Below are 17,188 nucleotides of genomic sequence, written 5' to 3'. Positions count from 1 at the left end.
CTGTAGGACAGACCTAGCTCCAGGCTCCTTTTGACAGTGGTCTGAGTTTTAGTCTGAGAAACTGGCTCCCGGTCTCTCAGACAGTGTCTGCATAGCCTGTGGAGAACCATCGTTCTGCTTCTTTCCTACAAAGTTTCCAACAAATGGATTGGGAAAAGGTAACAGCATACCTGTGCCTGGAATAAGGAGATTAAGCAGTAACATCTGTATGTGGATTCTCATGTTTCCCAGCAAGATGCCATAGGTGTGGCTAAGTAGATTTTCCAGATGTTGGGAAGAGAAGCTGGGAGAGGTATACTCCCTTGGCCTGCCTTTTGGATTTCAAACAGAATTGATGCAGGGCACGACAGAAGCAAGCTACCATCCTAAGGTACACAGGCCATCCTAAGGCTGCAGCAACGTGTTGCAACCATTACAGTAAATGACTTGCTCAGTCCTGTGTCTGTTACAGGCCTCAGGGCTGCTGAGGCACCTCTGGTGTGTATAATCTGTGCACTCGTTTTGCTCTAACCTACCAATGGACAGCTGAAAAGGGTCTTGTCTACAATGCTACAGACACGCTGGAGAAAAACTGTTACTCTAAGATTAGTCTAACATGTTCATCTCTCAGAGAAATTGAGATGAATTAAATAAGAATTAATGCTGGAAGCTGAAGGAACTTGGAGCAAGGCAGAAACTAGGAGGAAAGTGATGGGAGAGTCCCTCAATCTGAGTTACCATAAGAACTATCAAGGAAAGTAGCTTCTTGTTATTAAAGAATAGAAGGCATACTGCAGACAAAACTGGAGTTTTAGATTATTATCACCTCAATCTCTCTGTGCAGTCCCTCTAGGCTCAGCTCTGAACCTACATTTTTGCATGTATGTGTAAACCATGTGCTGTGTGGTCTTACACGTGTGTCTGGGTTTTTGCAGAAGGTAGTTAACAAATTAATCACCAAGGAATTCTGCCTTACATCAATGGGCTTGCTTTTAATTACAGCCTGTACTCAAACCCTGAGTGTATACAACAAGTTTTATCATTCAGTCTTCCTCTTAGAAAACACTTACCTGGCTTCACAGATCTACAAATTGAGATGCTCAAGATTCTTAGTGTTTCTACAAATACCATAGTTTCTAAACTGTATTTGTGTTTCTTCTTGTCTTTGTAAGCAGTTGATCAAGACAAATGTGGCAAGATTGGCATTCTTTTTACTAAACTGTACATTTTTTCAGGCCCCATAAAGTAAGGAAAAACAAATATACCCAAAATTTTGTCTTGCATAACAGCCTGACCAGTTTCATGCCAGCACAATGACTAGAAATGCTCATGGCAATGAAAAACCTAACTGCTTTGAAATGTAAATGAAGGTGTCCAGTATGTTATTTATGAATTTCAAAATCGTGGTGGGATTTCAAGCACTTGTACAATAAAGTTTTACAAAATTACTGTATATCTTGTGTTCCAGTCCAGAACTGAGATTCTTGGTCTTGAGAATAAAAAATATTCCTGTTCTGAAAGAAGTCTCATTGCTCATTTATTTTATTCAAAGTGCTAGCTTAGAAGACATTTTATTTCATTGTTTTAGAGATTGGACTTTTTCCTTCTAAAGAAAAAAATGGTGTATGTTCTAATTGGAGTTGTTCAAACAACAACAATTTCAGTTCCAATAAGAAAATGCTGACTTTTCAAAGAATTCTTCTTTTCCTGTCTTCAGATTGCTTTCCTTCAAAAAATAATTGCTTTTTCCCTGGTATGGTTTAACTGAGAGCTAATTAATTTTTCCTCTCTTTCTGTTCTAATTATACACTTCTCCTAATAAACGCAATAAGCTGAAGGGTACAGAAGTGGTTAGTTTTGCCACAGTCTTGCTTCAAAGATTGTTACTACTGTTTACATGTTTCTTCCTCATGTATTGTCTTACTTGGATGCAGGGTGAGACTCCTTAGAAACGGATGTTCAGTAACTTTCCTGCAATTCAAGAGCTGAAGCCCGGTCTTGGCATACTTCCACGTATCCAGTAAAGTTTTAATTGCTCTGCAGAGCGATCAGCAATTAGCTCAGCTAGCTCTGAGCTAATGAATACTGACATGAATACTCAGACATGAATACTCAGAAATATTTTAGGTAGATGATTACTTAACATCTACTTAACATCAAAATACCTGAAACTTCTTGCTCTTGCTGGTGGCGTGATAGATGGCTGCCTTCATTAACCGGCGTATGAGCACAATCATGTGTTAAAATCCAGCGCTTTTTCCAGGCTCCTGCGTTCTTCCATTAATTACTGAAATGTCTTCGGTTAACTGCAGAAGCGCCACCGACACCCAGGCAGTACCGTCAGCCTGGCGGCTGTGCCCGGACACACGAACGAGGGGCTCCTCACGGGGCTCCGCGCCATGTCTCCGTCAGGCGTCTTCCCTAGGCGCTCGTCTTCTCCATCGATGTCTCCGTCAGGCGTCTTCCCTAGGCGCTCATCCTTTCCATGACCGCACTCGGAGGATTTCGATGGTGCTGTGGAAAACACAACGGAACGGAACGGTCGCTCCGCGGCCCGGGCGGCGGCCGGGACGGTTTGGCGGCGCACCGAGGCGGAAGAGGGCGGGCGCCAACGTGTCGGGGACGGCCGGGCCTGGCTGCGAGCGCGGGCCGGGCTCGTCTCCGTGTCCTGCGGCTCTACTCAACCTTCTTCGGCTGCCCTTGGGCCCCTTCGGCCATTCTCACCTCCCTCAGTGTCCCTCGGCTCCTCTCAGACCTCCTCTCACCCTCCTCTTCTTCCCGCAGTCCTCCTCGTCACCCCTGAACTCTCTCATCTCCCCGGAACTCCCCTGATATTCCCTCAGCGCCCCGCATCTCCCCTGGTCTCCCCTCAGCCGCCGCGGAGATGGATGACGAACCCGAGCGGACCAAGCGCTGGGAAGGAGGCTACGAAAGAACATGGTGTGTTTTCCCCCATCACCTTTCTCTCCTTTCTGGCGAAAGAGGAGGAAAAGCCTCCCCTCTGCCCACTGTAACAGTCTGTTCTGCCTAGGGAAATTCTTAAGGAAGACGAATCCGGGTCGTTGAAGGCAACCATCGAGGACATTCTCTTCAAGGCAAAGAGGAAAAGGTACGTGGTGTGGCCACGAGCCTGCTAATAGCGCTGATTTGGTCAGTTACAAGGGCTTGATCATCCCGAAACTGGTTCATGTGGGATAAATTAACCATAAGGCATGCCTGCAGGATGTCTTTATGGCCCTTTTCCTTCAGAGGGGCAGGTGCATGCCAGGAAAAATTATGAACAATTAATTTTTATCTTTTAACGCTGAATGTATGCAGGCTGTGTATCCCATGTGTATGCAAGCTACAGGTCTTGATCTGATGAAACGCTGCAGAGCACTGCAGCTGCAATCTGCACAGCTTAGAGGAATCTTCCATCAGTGGTTTTTTTTTTTAGTATACAAATCAGAGAATCGCAGGATAGTTTAGGTTGAAAGGGACCTTAAAGATCATCTCCCGCCAACCTTCCATGGGCTGGGACTCCTTTCATTGGACAGGTTGGTCAGAGCCCCATCCAAACTGTCTTGAGCTCTCCCAGGGATGGGGCATCCACAGCTTCTCAAGGCAACCTGCTCCAGTGCCTCACTGCCCTCGTGGTAGAAACATGTTTGTCTCCAATCTAAATCAATCCTCTTTTAGTTAAAAACATTGCCCCTTGTCCTGTCACAACAGAATCTACCTTCTGGTATCATGACTACAGATTTCAGTTTCAAATTTCAGAAAAATGGCTAGAAGAAAATCCTAAGTTTTATGTTATTTCAAGTTATGTTAGAACTTGATTTGTCAAGTTTGGATAAAATTTTAAAGCTTCATTAAACCTGGTAGTAAGAAATAGTTCTTATTTATTTTCTGAGAGTTGTGAAATCTGTGATTGACCAGTGGGGTTTTTCAGCATGAATAACTGTCTGCAGTTTGTTGCTTCTACATTTTAGCCAGAAGTCTAGTATTGGATTTGTTTGGACTTTTGTTTTAGGAGCCATTCACTTATTTGAATTTGACTTAAAACCTTCTGTGTTTTGTTAGACTTTATGAACACCATGGACAAGTTCGGCTTGGAATGGTATGTTAATACCTTAACCCTCTTCTGTCCTTAGTCCAAAACTATTTGGCTGGAGGTGTTATGCCAGATCTGAAATACACTTCTGCTGGCCTGGCATATTTCATACCAAGCCCTGTGGTTTCTGCTGTTACTTACTGTTTTTTTAAAGCATTCTTTGTTTGTTGGTGGTGTGTATGTGAAGCATGGCTATTCAGGGTTGGAGGGTTGACACACAGGGTGTGTTTGGCAGCAGAAGTCAGATCACCATGTGCTCACACTGACCATTTCTCTTCATGTGAAAAATGGACATGATGGAAATGGGTTGTAAATAACCACATTGCTTTGTACAACTGAGCTCTTCAGGTGAAGACATGAATGTTCAAACTATTCATGTTTTGTAGCTTGTCATGAGAGGAGAACAGTGTGCATTTTTCAAGAGAAGGGTTTTTTTTTCATTTTAAGAAAAAAACGGAAGAATGCATTACTTTTCAGTTGCTGTTAATTGCTTCTCTTTATCTACTGAATCTTCCCTGTCAGAGGGAGAAAGTAGTGGCTTTTTAAAGTAAATGGAATAATTAATTCATTTCAATACATATTCTGTGAGTGATTTTCACATATGGTGGAAATGCAGATGCGTCACCTTTACGTGGTTGTTGATGGATCAAGAACGATGGAGGACCAAGACTTAAAGCCAAACAGACTTACTTGCACTCTGAAGGTATTCCTGCACTCAAGTTTTTTCTTATTGAGCCACCATTTCTCTATAAACTGGTTACATTTTCCATTTCAAAGAATTGCAGTCTCCTGTGTCTGCATAGCCTCATCTCTCATCCCTACATTTGTCTCCTTATTTCTGCCTGTCACTTTCCTATTTTTTCAATAGTAAAGTCTGTGTGGCATTATTTTGCCTTGCACATGTACTTCTGTACAGCAAAAACACTTTGCATGGGCATATTATGGGAAGACACATTTGGAAACTATGTGGAAATTAAGTGTTGCCCAAATTAAGGGGATGGCATGTTCTCATTACACATCTAGAATTGGTTTGTATTTTTTTCTTACACTTGGGTTTTTTTATGAATTCTTACTTGAAAGGATGCTAGATGAGTGTTGAACTGGATTGCTGTTTCAGATTGTGGGCATATTTCCACTGTATCCAGTATTGATATTGAATATATATGAATATATAATATTGAACTGTATACATTGTGTTCTGTGTGGTCTTCCTCAACAATACTTGAGCCTGAAATCCTGCATTTTGATGGTTTTGTACAGAGTAGTGCTTTTTGGTGTATTGAAAACCTCCACTTGAAACAGCAGGAATCTAGAACTTTAACATAGGACATGAATAAAATAAGGGGGGGTGTAGTTTCTGAAATCTCATTTAATTGATTACTTGGGATGAAGGGGGAGGGATAGGGTGAAAGAAGAATGGAAAGAAAAGGCTCATTCCCCCTTTTTGTGTTACTCAACTACTTTGTTTTGCTTTTTTAGTTTAGTAGATGTTTTGCATGTGTAATGAAAGTATCATTAGTTTTTAACTGCCTTAACTTTTCTTTATAGTTACTGGAATATTTTGTTGAAGAGTACTTTGACCAGAATCCTATTAGTCAGGTATGTACAACCGTGCAAGAAACAAATAGCAGAAAACTATTTTAAAAGGTAGTTTTACAGGTTAAGCAGGTTAAACAGTTTTAAAAGGTTATAACACTACCAAGTAAACTTTTCAATTTATGTGTACCTTCCCACCCTTTATTCATCAGTCTAGTGAAATTCTTGTTTCTGCCTATTTCTGCAATTTAAAGTTTTAGAAGATTTGTTTTTGTACTTTTGTACTTTTTGTACTTTTGTACAGAAGTAATGAAAGTATGGGGGTGTTTATAAATTAATGCATCATGTTGTGCTGCTGTTGTTACACTTGAAGTAAAACTTTTATAGCCTTGTATGATTAAACAATTCTGGTCCATAAAGACATAAAAAAATACAGTAAAATTCTAAATAAACTCATTGTAAAACTTTCTAAGAAAAGTTTGGTCTTTTTTTTTTTTTTCCGTTTTCAGATTGGCTTAATTGTAACCAAGAGTAAAAGAGCTGAAAAAATGACAGAACTCTCAGGTAGGGAAGTAGTATTCTTTTCTTAAATTGCAGATGTTTTTGTCCTTTTCATTGGTGTTCTAAGTTCTGACTGATACACTGCTGAAAATGAAGTTATGTTGTCATAATTAGTTTTAATTTAAAAGATAAATTACTGCAAGTTGTTTGAAACCATAATCTACGTTTTGATCTGCTTTGATCCAGAATTGTCATTATGTGCTTGTTTGCGATCAAGTCTCGACCAGAATGCAAGTCAGATATGTTCTGGTTTCTCTATAGTTAATTTTCTACCCTGTTTGTTAATTTTGTATGTTACAACATCTGTGTTTTTTGTGAGATCTGATCAGATGTTAAGAAGTCAAGGTTTGTTTGGTTCCTGCCTGCCTGCTGTTAGGCCAGTCTCTATGGCTTCAGCAGGTTTCATGGAGGAAATTGTGGATCAGTCAATCTTTGAACCATGTTTTGAGGATAACAGAGGAAACAAAACTCTCTTTCTGTTTGTGGGACACGTCGTACTGATGTGGAGTGCTTAATGATACCCAACAGTGATTTTATTCTTTTTGGCTTCTAAACTTTCTAGCATCTGAATGCCTATGGAGTAAAAGTCTTTTTTACTCTTTTTTGCGTTCTGATCAAAATACCAATTTCTAAGGAAAAATACAGACCTGTTCCACTCTGAAACCAGTTCCTATTGTTGTACAAGTACACTTCTTTACATATGCACTTTAAATATTTCTGTTCTTTAACTTGTTGTATCAGTTAAATTGATTTCATTTTTTCACTTACAGGAAACTCAAAAAAGCATGTAACTGCTCTGAAGAAAGCAGTGGATATGAACTGCAGTGGAGAGCCTTCTCTATATAATTCCCTAAATTTGGCCATGCAGACTTTAAAGTTAGTATATACAAGGAGGTTTTTTGTTTTCTTTGTGACTGTGGCTTTTGAGAGGCAGAGACAGAATTTTTTCTAAGTAGCATCTTGCATCATGCTGACTTGAGTCTTTAAAAGGCAACTCTCCTCTTACAATACAAATCATTAAGTTAAATACTCTAGTAGTGTAGAAGTTTATTTTCTACCACTAGATGCTTTTATTTAGGGTTGTGTTTCTTACAGAAATGAAATTTGAAAACCAAGTTGATGATGGTATGTAGATATCGTGATGAAAGACACTCCAATTCTTTATTACTGAAGGGCTGTGGTATGAGAGAGGACATAGGGGTTAATAATGTAAGAGAACAGGAAAAGAAACAGTATTGTGTCACAATAAACTTGTGAGAGTTTTGGCATACTTTAGAAAGATCAAATTTCAGATAGGATAGATTCAGAGCACTTTTTTGCAATGTGAGATATTGAGATGTATCCCAGTTTTGTGGAAAACTGAAAAAGAATTACAGCTAAAGATACTGACTGAACAAAGCGGATAATCAGTGTCATGAAAAGCCATTTAAATACTAGCCGGAAGAGAGTTTTCAACTAAGAACTAGAAGTAATTAAAAGTAATGGATTTACACTTAAAAACTGATTAGAGCTTTTTAAGAAGTCAGGAAGACTTACTACAGTGTGCTATTTTGGAGATAATTTTACGTGTGAGTATGGCTAAGGTACAAAGGATTCATTACAGGAAATAATCAGGTAACAGCTACCCAATTAAATACTGTATTTTAGATATTGGAAAGTTTGGCTTTCAGAAGGTGAAAATCTGGTGCTCAGACAAGGATCTTACCACAGTTTGTAGAGGACTTCATATCATGTCATCTTCTGACTTCAGCACACTAAGGTCCTTGGAGATGTTATCATACAAATAGTTTAGTGTGCATAAGTAAATTAACTGTGTGCTTTCCTTAGGCACATGCCAGGACATACGAGCAGAGAGGTTTTGGTAGTCCTCAGCAGTCTTACGACATGTGATCCAGCCAACATCTATGATCTAATTAAGGTACAGAACTGAAGTTTCACAACTGCATTGAACATCCAGGCTGCTGGACAAAACACAGGCAGTTGCAGTGTTACCACCAGTTAATTTTCGTTTAAGACTTAAACCTTTTTACTATTTCTTGTGCTGTACATGAATTGAGTATGCTTTTTTTCTCCATTTTAAGTGTTTAAAAGCAGTAAAGATCAGAGTATCTGTCATCGGCCTAAGTGCTGAAGTTCGAGTTTGTACAGTACTTGCCCGAGAAACTGGTGGTATGTATCTGAAGTTCAGTAATTATATTACTAACACAGTTTTAAAATCAAAATTTAAAACATGTATTACTAACACAGTTTTAAAATCAAAATTAAGTAAGTAATTTGTTATATATTTATTGCTGCATTTTGTAATTTTTAAGGATAAATATTTCCCGTTGTGCTGGCAGAAAATTAAAGAGTTGCCCAAATATACAAGTAGTAAGTGAAATTACTATCAGCTGGTAGCTGCAGCTCTAGAGAGGAAAAATACATATATTTGCAAACCTTTTGTCCCATACATAAAGCTGTGTGGTGTGAAACTTCATCAGTATAACATGTTAATATCCATTGCTACAGTGGTAACTCTTGCAGTATCATTACTACAGTTTAATGATGGAGAAAAAGCTCTGTGTCTTCATATCTAATTTAACATTCTGTTATTACTAGTTTTAAAACTTGTCATTTAGTGTAGCATGAACAGGGCTGCTTTTTATGAACAGGTTTGGATAAATTGTGTTTTCTACCTAAGTTGTTTTCTGTCATTTAGAGTATATGTTTGTATTTTTTTTTTGCTCGTAACCTGATAGTAAGGCATCTCTTTGTCTGTGACAGGAACATACCATGTTATTTTGGATGAAAGTCATTATAAGGAACTGCTGATGCACCATGTCAGTCCTCCACCTGCCAGTTCAACTTCTGAGTGCTCCCTTATTCGAATGGGTAAGATATGGATTTGTCAAACTCCTAGCATGAGATTTTGTCTTTTTCTTTATTTGCCTCTTCTGTGTTAAGGCAATATAAATAGTAAGACATGTAGTAAAGACATTGTGTAATTTTTTTTGTTTAAACTTTTATTTTGCTAGATAAGTGTTACTTTTATTGGTGTTATTCCTGCATCGTAGTCAGCTTTTAAACAGAGCTTATTAAGTAAGACAAATTACTGAACAGAATTTAGAAACAATGAAGTGGAACGATATTGATGGCACAGTAATTGTTATAAATTTAATACTTAGAAATGAAGGGTGAAAAGCTATTATTTCTCCCTCTGCTTTTTTCCCTGCAGAAGGCAACTATTACAACTAGTAATTGATTTAAGAACCATGGGTAGTACACATTTATTACCAACTTCTTGAGTGTTCTTTCAAGAAGTAGATTACCTTTTCTTTTCTTGATCTGTTTCTCAATAAATTTAAGCTTGGAGTTAAACCAGTATAGGAACTGTAATGCTAAAGTAGAGCATTGAGTTCTCACTTTCATCCATCCTTGTCATAGATAAGAATGCATGTATTTTTATGTCTAGGTATAGATAATGAAAAGGTTTACTTCTCTTAGGTAAAGCCTGAGCAGCAGTTGGAAAAACCAACTTCTCACCTCTCTTGATCTGTAAAAAATAAATTATACAAGGAAAGAAAGAAAGAAAGATATCAGTCTCCAAAAAGTCCTGTAGTCTCATCTGTCATATACTGCACTTGGAAGGTGAATATAGGTTGGATGGATGCTTATAAAAATATTTCCTCCTTAATTAGAAACTATTGTTTAAGTGAACATTTGTATGTTGCTCATTCTGCTTTCCTACCATTTCACATATTTTACTTTTTAACTGTTCTTCTAAAATGGGGTTCCAGTGCACTTCAGTTAACACAAAGTCTATGGCAAAGACATTTTTTCAGCTGAGGGGAAGTTAAGTCAGAGAGGTGTGGGTGTAGGTAGAGACCTTTGGGAAGAATTTGGTATAGCAAGAGTGTATCAGTTCTCCTGTAATAACAAATGGGAAAGAGAGTCCTCAATGTCTAGAATATAATCTTTGAACTTCTTCATTGAAGTAAGAAACGGACACATTATTGTATGTTTAAAATTTTTACTATGGGATGTTTTTCTCTTCAGGTTTTCCTCAGCATACTATTGCTTCTCTATCTGATCAGGATGCAAAGCCTTCCTTTAGCATGGCGTAAGTAGCATTGATTAGAATTCATATTTATTGATTAGAATGTAGTAGCATTGATTAGAATTCATATTTAGAAAATCTGCTCAACAGTGAAAGTATTGCAAAATAATCTGAAAAAAGACTAAGCCATGTCTTGTGACTTCTCAGTAGACATTTTATTTCCATTAGTAGCTCCAGTATTAACAGTATCCTCTGTTAAATATGTTTTAAAATTCGCATTTAAGTTTTTTCAAGGTAGTAAATGGTACTTAGTTCTATTACACACTGATTGGGGCACACAGAGCTAAAAGGTGTTAAGTAATTACTTGCGGCTCTTGAATTAAATACTACTGTCATTATAAAAGATAATTATGAGGATGGAAGGGTATTATCTGAATAAAATATTTTTTATGTATTTCTTAACATGACTTTAAAGGGAAGTTTAAAATAGAGACCTCATTTGATGACTGTACCAGTGCACTTCTCAGTGAAAAGAATCATTGTTTTCCAGGGTGATAGGGGAGTCTGAATTTCAGAATGAAACAACGTCTAACAGCATGTGCTATTTGAAAGATATTGCATCTTAGAGGCAATAGAATGTTTTTGTCTCTAAAAAGAAACAAGCATGCAGTTATTGTTCATATCTTTATTTTTAAAGATTGGCTCCTTTATATGGAAATATTTGGTCTTTGGTTCCTGTGAGAAAATGTGGTCACTGATATCTGTCCATATCAATTGTTTTCTGACACTTATACATTAAACTGTTACATGCAATCTAGTGAAACTTTTTAAATTATTTGATGGAAAACCTTATTTGTACTTATGTAGTAGCATGGTATTATTTCTTAAGTACTGAATTGTTTCTTTCTGCTATAGGCAATTGGAAAATAACAGTGACCCAGGTCTTACACTGGGTGGATATTTTTGTCCTCAGTGCAGAGCCAAATACTGTGAGCTTCCTGTGGAATGCAAAATCTGTGGTAAGTAGTAAGAAGAGATGAGCAAATGAATCGAGTTCGTGGTAAGAGAGTTAAGGGGTATTAAAATTCAGCTATACTTACTAATTAAAAGCCATCACTGCTTAAAGAGTCCTGCATTTCTGTGACCTGGGATGTCAGCTTCATACAAATGTCTCTCAGGCCTATACCTGTAACAGTAAAGCTGTATCATATCCCTTGGTATAAGGAATATACCTAAGGCAAAGTAGGGAAGAGAGGCGATGCACATGGGAATGATAACTTCTCAAGAATCCTCATTTAACTTAACACACTCATGTTTCAGAGTCCTCAGTGCAAGGCCATGAAAATAGAGAGCTTTGGAGCAGGAGGACAGAAGTACTCTCCCCTCCATGTGTATGTGGGTGGAAGATTTCCAAATTGAACCCAAGGGCAGTCTGCACAGTGACGCAAGACAGCTGTAGAGTTGTAAATGGGAGCCCTTTGGTCTTGCAAATGTTAATGGACTGTGCAACCCATGATGCCTCTCTCCATTGCTCCTAGTGAGGGTGGGATTAGTGTGGTTTATAATATTAATATTGTGAGGGGGTGCTGTTCTCCTAGCTTCCAGAGGCATATGACTGAAACACAATAGGTATTACCAGGATGCCTGTATTTGGCAACAGGATGAAATAATTATGGGCTTGGGTCACTTTATCCTAGTTTAATTTCAAGTTTTTCCCACCGGCATGAGTTTCATTCCAGCAAGGGAATAGTGTAACTGGAGAAATCCTGTGTATCTGCAGTGGATTCTCCACAGCTGCAGTGATCAGGAGAACAACAGTTTGGACATTTACAGTACGAGTGAGTGAGTGAGACAGTTGTGCCAGCCCATGCCCCACCTGTTCTCATGGTCTAACCCCAGCTGTCAACTCACCCCACACACTCCCACACACTGGTGAGATGGGGAGAGAATCAGAAGAGTAAGAGTGAGATAACTCACAGGTGGCATTAAAGGCAATTGAAAAGTTACAGCAATAGCTGTGCACACAAGACAAGCGAAGTAAGTAATTCATCCACCACTTCCCATCAGTAGAATCTCCAGGAAAGCAGGACTCTGTCATGGGTAACAGTTACTTGAGAAAGTAAGTGCCATCACCCTGAACATTCTCCCCTTTCCACCTTCTCCACCCAGCTTTATAGGCTGAACATGATGCCACATGGTATGGCATATCCCTTTGTTCTCTTGGTGGACTGTTGACTGCAATCCTGACTGTATCCCTTCCCAATGCCTTGTGTACCCCCGAGCCTACTCACTGGTGGAGTGAGAAACAGAAAGGGCCTTGATTGTGTGTAAACACTGCTCAGCAGTAGTGAAAACATTCCTGCCTAATCAACCTTGTTTCCAGCATAGAATCAAAACACAGCCACATGATAGGTAGTGTGACAAAAACTAACTGTTTTAACACCAGCAGACCAGTGTTAGCTGAAATGGGGCTGTGGCGTGGTTTTGGCAGTAGTATAGCAAGCTGTAGTAGAGCTTTGTAACAGGGTGTCATTTTAGCTGGTAGTGTGATACAGTGGAGCCATCATTGCCAAAAGGAGCTTCCTAACTTCACCACTGTGTGTTGTAAATGTATTTCTGAAGGCTGAGTTAAACCTTTTCAGTAGAAATTTTATCAATTTGCTTGTTCTTTGTGTTTGGATTTAAAACTGGATTACAGGTTCAGGTAATGGAACAAGTAATTTTACTTTTTAAAGTTCTTAAAAGCTCTCAACCTCTGAGTAATTAAAAATATTATTTTTCCTTTTTACGTTATTTTATACAGAAAAGCTTTTCAGTACATCTTCCCTTGTAACAATTTTGGTGTCTGTTTGCAGGTCTTACGTTAGTGTCTGCACCTCACCTGGCTCGGTCTTACCATCACTTGTTTCCTTTAGATGCCTTTCAGGAAGTTCCACTGGAAGAATACAAAGGGGAACGGTATGCAACTCTTACTTGTGATAATGAGTGTGCTTGTGGATTCCATAACTTTTTTGTCACAAAAGTAAGAATAGCTGGCAACAGCTGTTTTGCTGCTGAAGATCCTGGGTGTTTGGGTGGTGTGGGGCATCTCTGGCATTAAGAAGTAGTTGTAGTTTCCATGATCTGTGAGTTCAGTTGAATAGCTGAAGTAATTCCCAGAAATTGTTACTATGTATGAGATATTTTTTAAAACGTTGATTTACACAGTCTTGACTCTTTTTTTTTTTCAGTTAAAATACAAAATTTTTCTTTTAGGTATTGTCAAGGCTGCCAGGGAGAAATGAAAGATCAAAATGTAAGTATGTTGAATGGCATTGTAACTTGCATTGAGGGGTGTGAGAAATAGAGGTGGTCCTTTAGAATTATATTCTGAACACCAGAAGAATATTTATGAAAGTTAATGTCATGGTTAATTAGACTTAGGTGTTAAGCAGTCACAATTTATAGACTGCAAAGTCTTTAGAAGTGTGGGAAGTAATTTCCTAGGGAGCTGCATAAAAAAAAAGCTTCCCATTTGGAAGGATTTACTCAGCCATTTGGAAGCATTTACAGTGAGCTCAGTGAGCATTTACCTGAGCTCAAGCCTGCGAATACATTTGCTGCCAGAAGATTTAATTCAGTTGAGTTTCTGTGATGCTAGCAGTGCAGTCTGTTTACATTTTCATGATGATGTAACTGTTGCCCTACTGTAGTGCGATGATGATAAGTTTTGCTAATTTGACTTGCGTTTCTATCCTTCCCACACAGGTGTACATATGCAAAGTGTGTCAGAACACATTTTGTGTGGAATGCGATCTGTTTATTCATGATTCGCTGCACTGCTGTCCTGGCTGTATTCACGAGCACCCTGCTCCTGTATCTGTATGATCTCTTGATATCTTTTTAAAAATTGCTGTATCTTTGTCATTCTTGCATGAATCTAATTAGTTTATTCAGCCATTGCTCTAACTGATGCACCTCTGAACAAGATGATTACAGAGGGATGAACAGTGGAGTAGGAGCAAATGATATTTTTAAAATTTTTTTATTACTTTTAATATATACTTGAATTATCTGTATCTATTTTTTGTTCTAAAGAACTATGGCTTTTTCCAGCGGTTATTATAACAACATGTATATTTGTAAATTTGTGAAAGTGATAAAACTGCTTTTTATGATAATGTGATGATTCATCTTCATTTCATTACTTCTTCAAAAAGAATCCCTGAAAATACATTTTACACATCTGTTGTTACAAACTTTTGGTTTTGGCAGATGGTGGATTTCTGTAGATCTGTCTTGGTTTGAAAAGACAGATGTCTACTAAGGAAGGCAGGAGCCTCTCTTGAAATGGAAAATGTAGACCTCCTTCCTCTGTATTACTATTCTAATTTTGAAATTAATGGCCTCTCAGGCAAAGATATGAGAGTAGGAATAACAGTTCTTTATTAGGAAAAATAGAAATAAAAAAAGGAGTCATACAAAAACCACTGACAGAGTCAGAATATGACCCGACACCCGGTAGGTCAGTGTGTTGGTAGCAGTCTGATTAAATGGTGGCTGCAGTCCTCCTGCAGAGACAGGTGTGATTCTGTTGGAGCAGGGATCCTGTAGAAGGGGACAGTTTTCCTCTGACAGTCCAGTGGTGGTGTAGGGCTTGGTATACCTCTGGGAATCCAGTGGGAAAAGGCTGCCTGTTGTGTTCTCAGATTGTATATTGGAAGGAATGCTTGGCTCCTCCCCCTGGGCAAAGCAATTGGATGATGTGATTTTTTCAGTCATGCAGTGAGACTCAGTGGCCCATTAACAGAGGATATTTCCTGGAGAGAGGATTGGTTGTGGAAGAGATAAAGAAAACTGCCCAATTAACAGACGATAACTGCCCCACTTCTAACAGATGGCAATGGAATACACACCCCCAGCCACATCTTGCATTTGCAACCTAAGACAAGATCAAAATACTCTTTTCAAGGATTTGACAAAGATGGTTTTCAGCAATTAATTGGTGGACATTTCATGTATTAATTTCAAGTATTATGAGTATTCACCTTGGCATTCAGTAAGGCAGCTCAAATACAGCTGTTATAAATGTGCTGAAAACATATTTTAGGTTTTAATGGTGCAACTCAAAGCTAACTGAATTCTGTTACTCCTGTGTCTGGGTTAAGTTTCAATTTTTTTGTAGGAGGGTAAGGTTGCTGAAAGGCAGAAACTTGCAAAAGGGCAATACCTGAGTTAATACAAACTATTGTTTGGTGGACTCAGTGTTAAAGACAAAAAGCCACGCTGTTTGGTTCCGAAGCTACACTGAATTGACAGACGTGTGCGTCATCTTCTCTCCTTGGCTAAACCCTAGAGCAACAGACAGTAAAGTAGGTGCAGGAGGGGAAGTGTCCATCCTTACCTGAACTTTGAAGAGTAGAAATTGAGACAAATGCAAGACTGCCATTTTGCAGTGTCTGTTCAAAGTGTGTTTGCAGCTTGAACCTGTGAGAATTGTAATGTGCTACACCTCAGTAAAAGAAAGTTACAGGTGCAGTGTCTGAAGCAATACAACAAAATGGGTTTTCTTTACCTTGTGATGATTGTAAATATATCAGTGACTGAGTTGCTCTGGGTGTATATGACTTAATTTTTGAGCTTTGTTTTTTGTCAGATTAGAAATGGCAATATAACAGCTGAAACTTAACACAGAAACAAGCAACAAACCTAAACCTCTCATCTTATGTTAGTTCAATTTTTCATGCTCACCTCATATAAGTTATACATGCTACTTTTCACTTATTTCAGGCAGTTTTCATTCAATTGTTAGTAAGCTGTTTCTGTGCTTTTTCTACTGATAGTGCCTGCTTTCTGGATAGAGTGCAGTCATTCTCTTGTGTTGTCAGAAAAATTACTGTTGAGCATCTGCATCTCATTTTGTGCTGAGTCAGACAATCCCTATAAACCCTTTGTGCTGTCAGGTGGTTGCAGTCCTATTACTAAAAACTAGCAGAAAAAGGACATAGAGTGTTCTGGTCTAACAGGCCACTCCAAGCTCTGAGCATCTGGCTCTTATATATTCTGATGCTGGTGACAGCCTCTTGAGACAGCGTTTTCTGGTAATATTTTCATTTTTGCAGTCAGTATTTTCTAATGGAAATAAAAGGGGTTTGTCAGAACACTTCTAATCCTCCTTCTTCTCTTGTTAGATACCAAAATAACATACTCCTACCCAGCTTCTATTTATGAAAGTAAAAACTGTGTTGGAGTTGCAGTTGTATACTCCATTATCAGCTTGTGGTCACAGCGATAATTTGGTCTGTTCTTTCCTACCCTTCTCATTGGTAGAACAGTTCAAACCAGAAAAATCGGCTCCCGAAAAATCTCTACTAAGGCAGTATTTCTCTGGTGTATAAAGACTTTAATCTGTGTCCTGTGTATTTAAAGCAGTGTGGAGGAAATCTTCCCTCCACCTGTTCTCTTTGGCTGGGATTCACTGGCTCTCAAGATTGTTTCTCACAAATCATTAAGAATATCTCTTCTTTCCTTTTCCCTTTTTCCTCCTTGATCTGCCTAGACTTAATCTCTTTAGGTCTCTTAAACAATCATCCCATGCTTGGTTGGGATCTTGATCTCCTGAAATCGGACCTATTATACTTGACTGTGACAGGGGAATACCCCGACCACACTTAGACTGTAAAATACACGACTGAGATTGCCCTAAAGCGTGTTTGACTAAGTGCTGGGTTTCCCACCTAAACCATGCAAGAATTTTCTGTTCTGGGGATTCATACAATTGTAACCCTTGGCAGCCAGGTAACCCTGTAAATGCCTTAAGTTCTCTTTGCCAGGAGTTCAACTGCCAATAGAAATCACAGCTCCTGCACCATAAATCGGGTAATTGGGACTGATGGACCCACTTAGTTTCCTGACAACCCCCACAAGCAAAAAAGCAATACCCATGCAGCACACTGTCTATTTTGACACTTAATACAAGCTAAATTCCTAGGCCCACACCTCCC

General features: G+C 38.7%; 1 protein-coding gene across 2 annotated transcripts; it reads left to right on the top strand.

Annotated features, from left to right (window-relative positions):
- Positions 1-2,086: 2,086 nt before the first annotated feature.
- On the top strand, positions 2,087-14,365 carry LOC129132547 (general transcription factor IIH subunit 2). 2 transcript variants are annotated; one of them, XM_054651802.2, is made up of 15 exons: positions 2,087-2,919; positions 3,011-3,088; positions 4,042-4,078; positions 4,689-4,775; positions 5,621-5,671; positions 6,118-6,172; positions 6,940-7,045; positions 7,997-8,087; positions 8,251-8,338; positions 8,933-9,040; positions 10,205-10,268; positions 11,121-11,224; positions 13,061-13,163; positions 13,461-13,500; positions 13,953-14,365. In XM_054651802.2, the coding sequence occupies exons 1-15, from the start codon at positions 2,864-2,866 to the stop codon at positions 14,070-14,072; spliced, it is 1,188 nt and encodes a 395-aa protein (XP_054507777.1). In that variant the 5' UTR covers positions 2,087-2,863; the 3' UTR covers positions 14,073-14,365. The 2 variants fall into 2 exon arrangements, with proteins under 2 accessions (XP_054507777.1, XP_077027562.1); XM_077171447.1 differs by lacking the exon at positions 13,953-14,365 and having other exon boundaries at positions 13,436-13,500.
- Positions 14,366-17,188: the final 2,823 nt, after the last annotated feature.

The sequence above is a fragment of the Agelaius phoeniceus genome, chromosome Z (genome assembly GCF_051311805.1).
Source record: "Agelaius phoeniceus isolate bAgePho1 chromosome Z, bAgePho1.hap1, whole genome shotgun sequence".
Taxonomy (NCBI): Eukaryota; Metazoa; Chordata; class Aves; order Passeriformes; family Icteridae; genus Agelaius; species Agelaius phoeniceus.
This window is presented reverse-complemented; position numbering and strand designations above follow the sequence as displayed.

Coding starts and splice junctions, on each gene's coding strand:
- LOC129132547 (XM_054651802.2), top strand. CDS start 2,864: ATGGATGACGAACCCGAGCGGACCAAGCGCTGGGAAGGAGGCTACGAA. Junction 4,776..5,620: donor GACTTACTTGCACTCTGAAG/GTATTCCTGCAC, acceptor TTTTCTTTATAG/TTACTGGAATATTTTGTTGA. Junction 8,088..8,250: donor ACATCTATGATCTAATTAAG/GTACAGAACTGA, acceptor CTCCATTTTAAG/TGTTTAAAAGCAGTAAAGAT.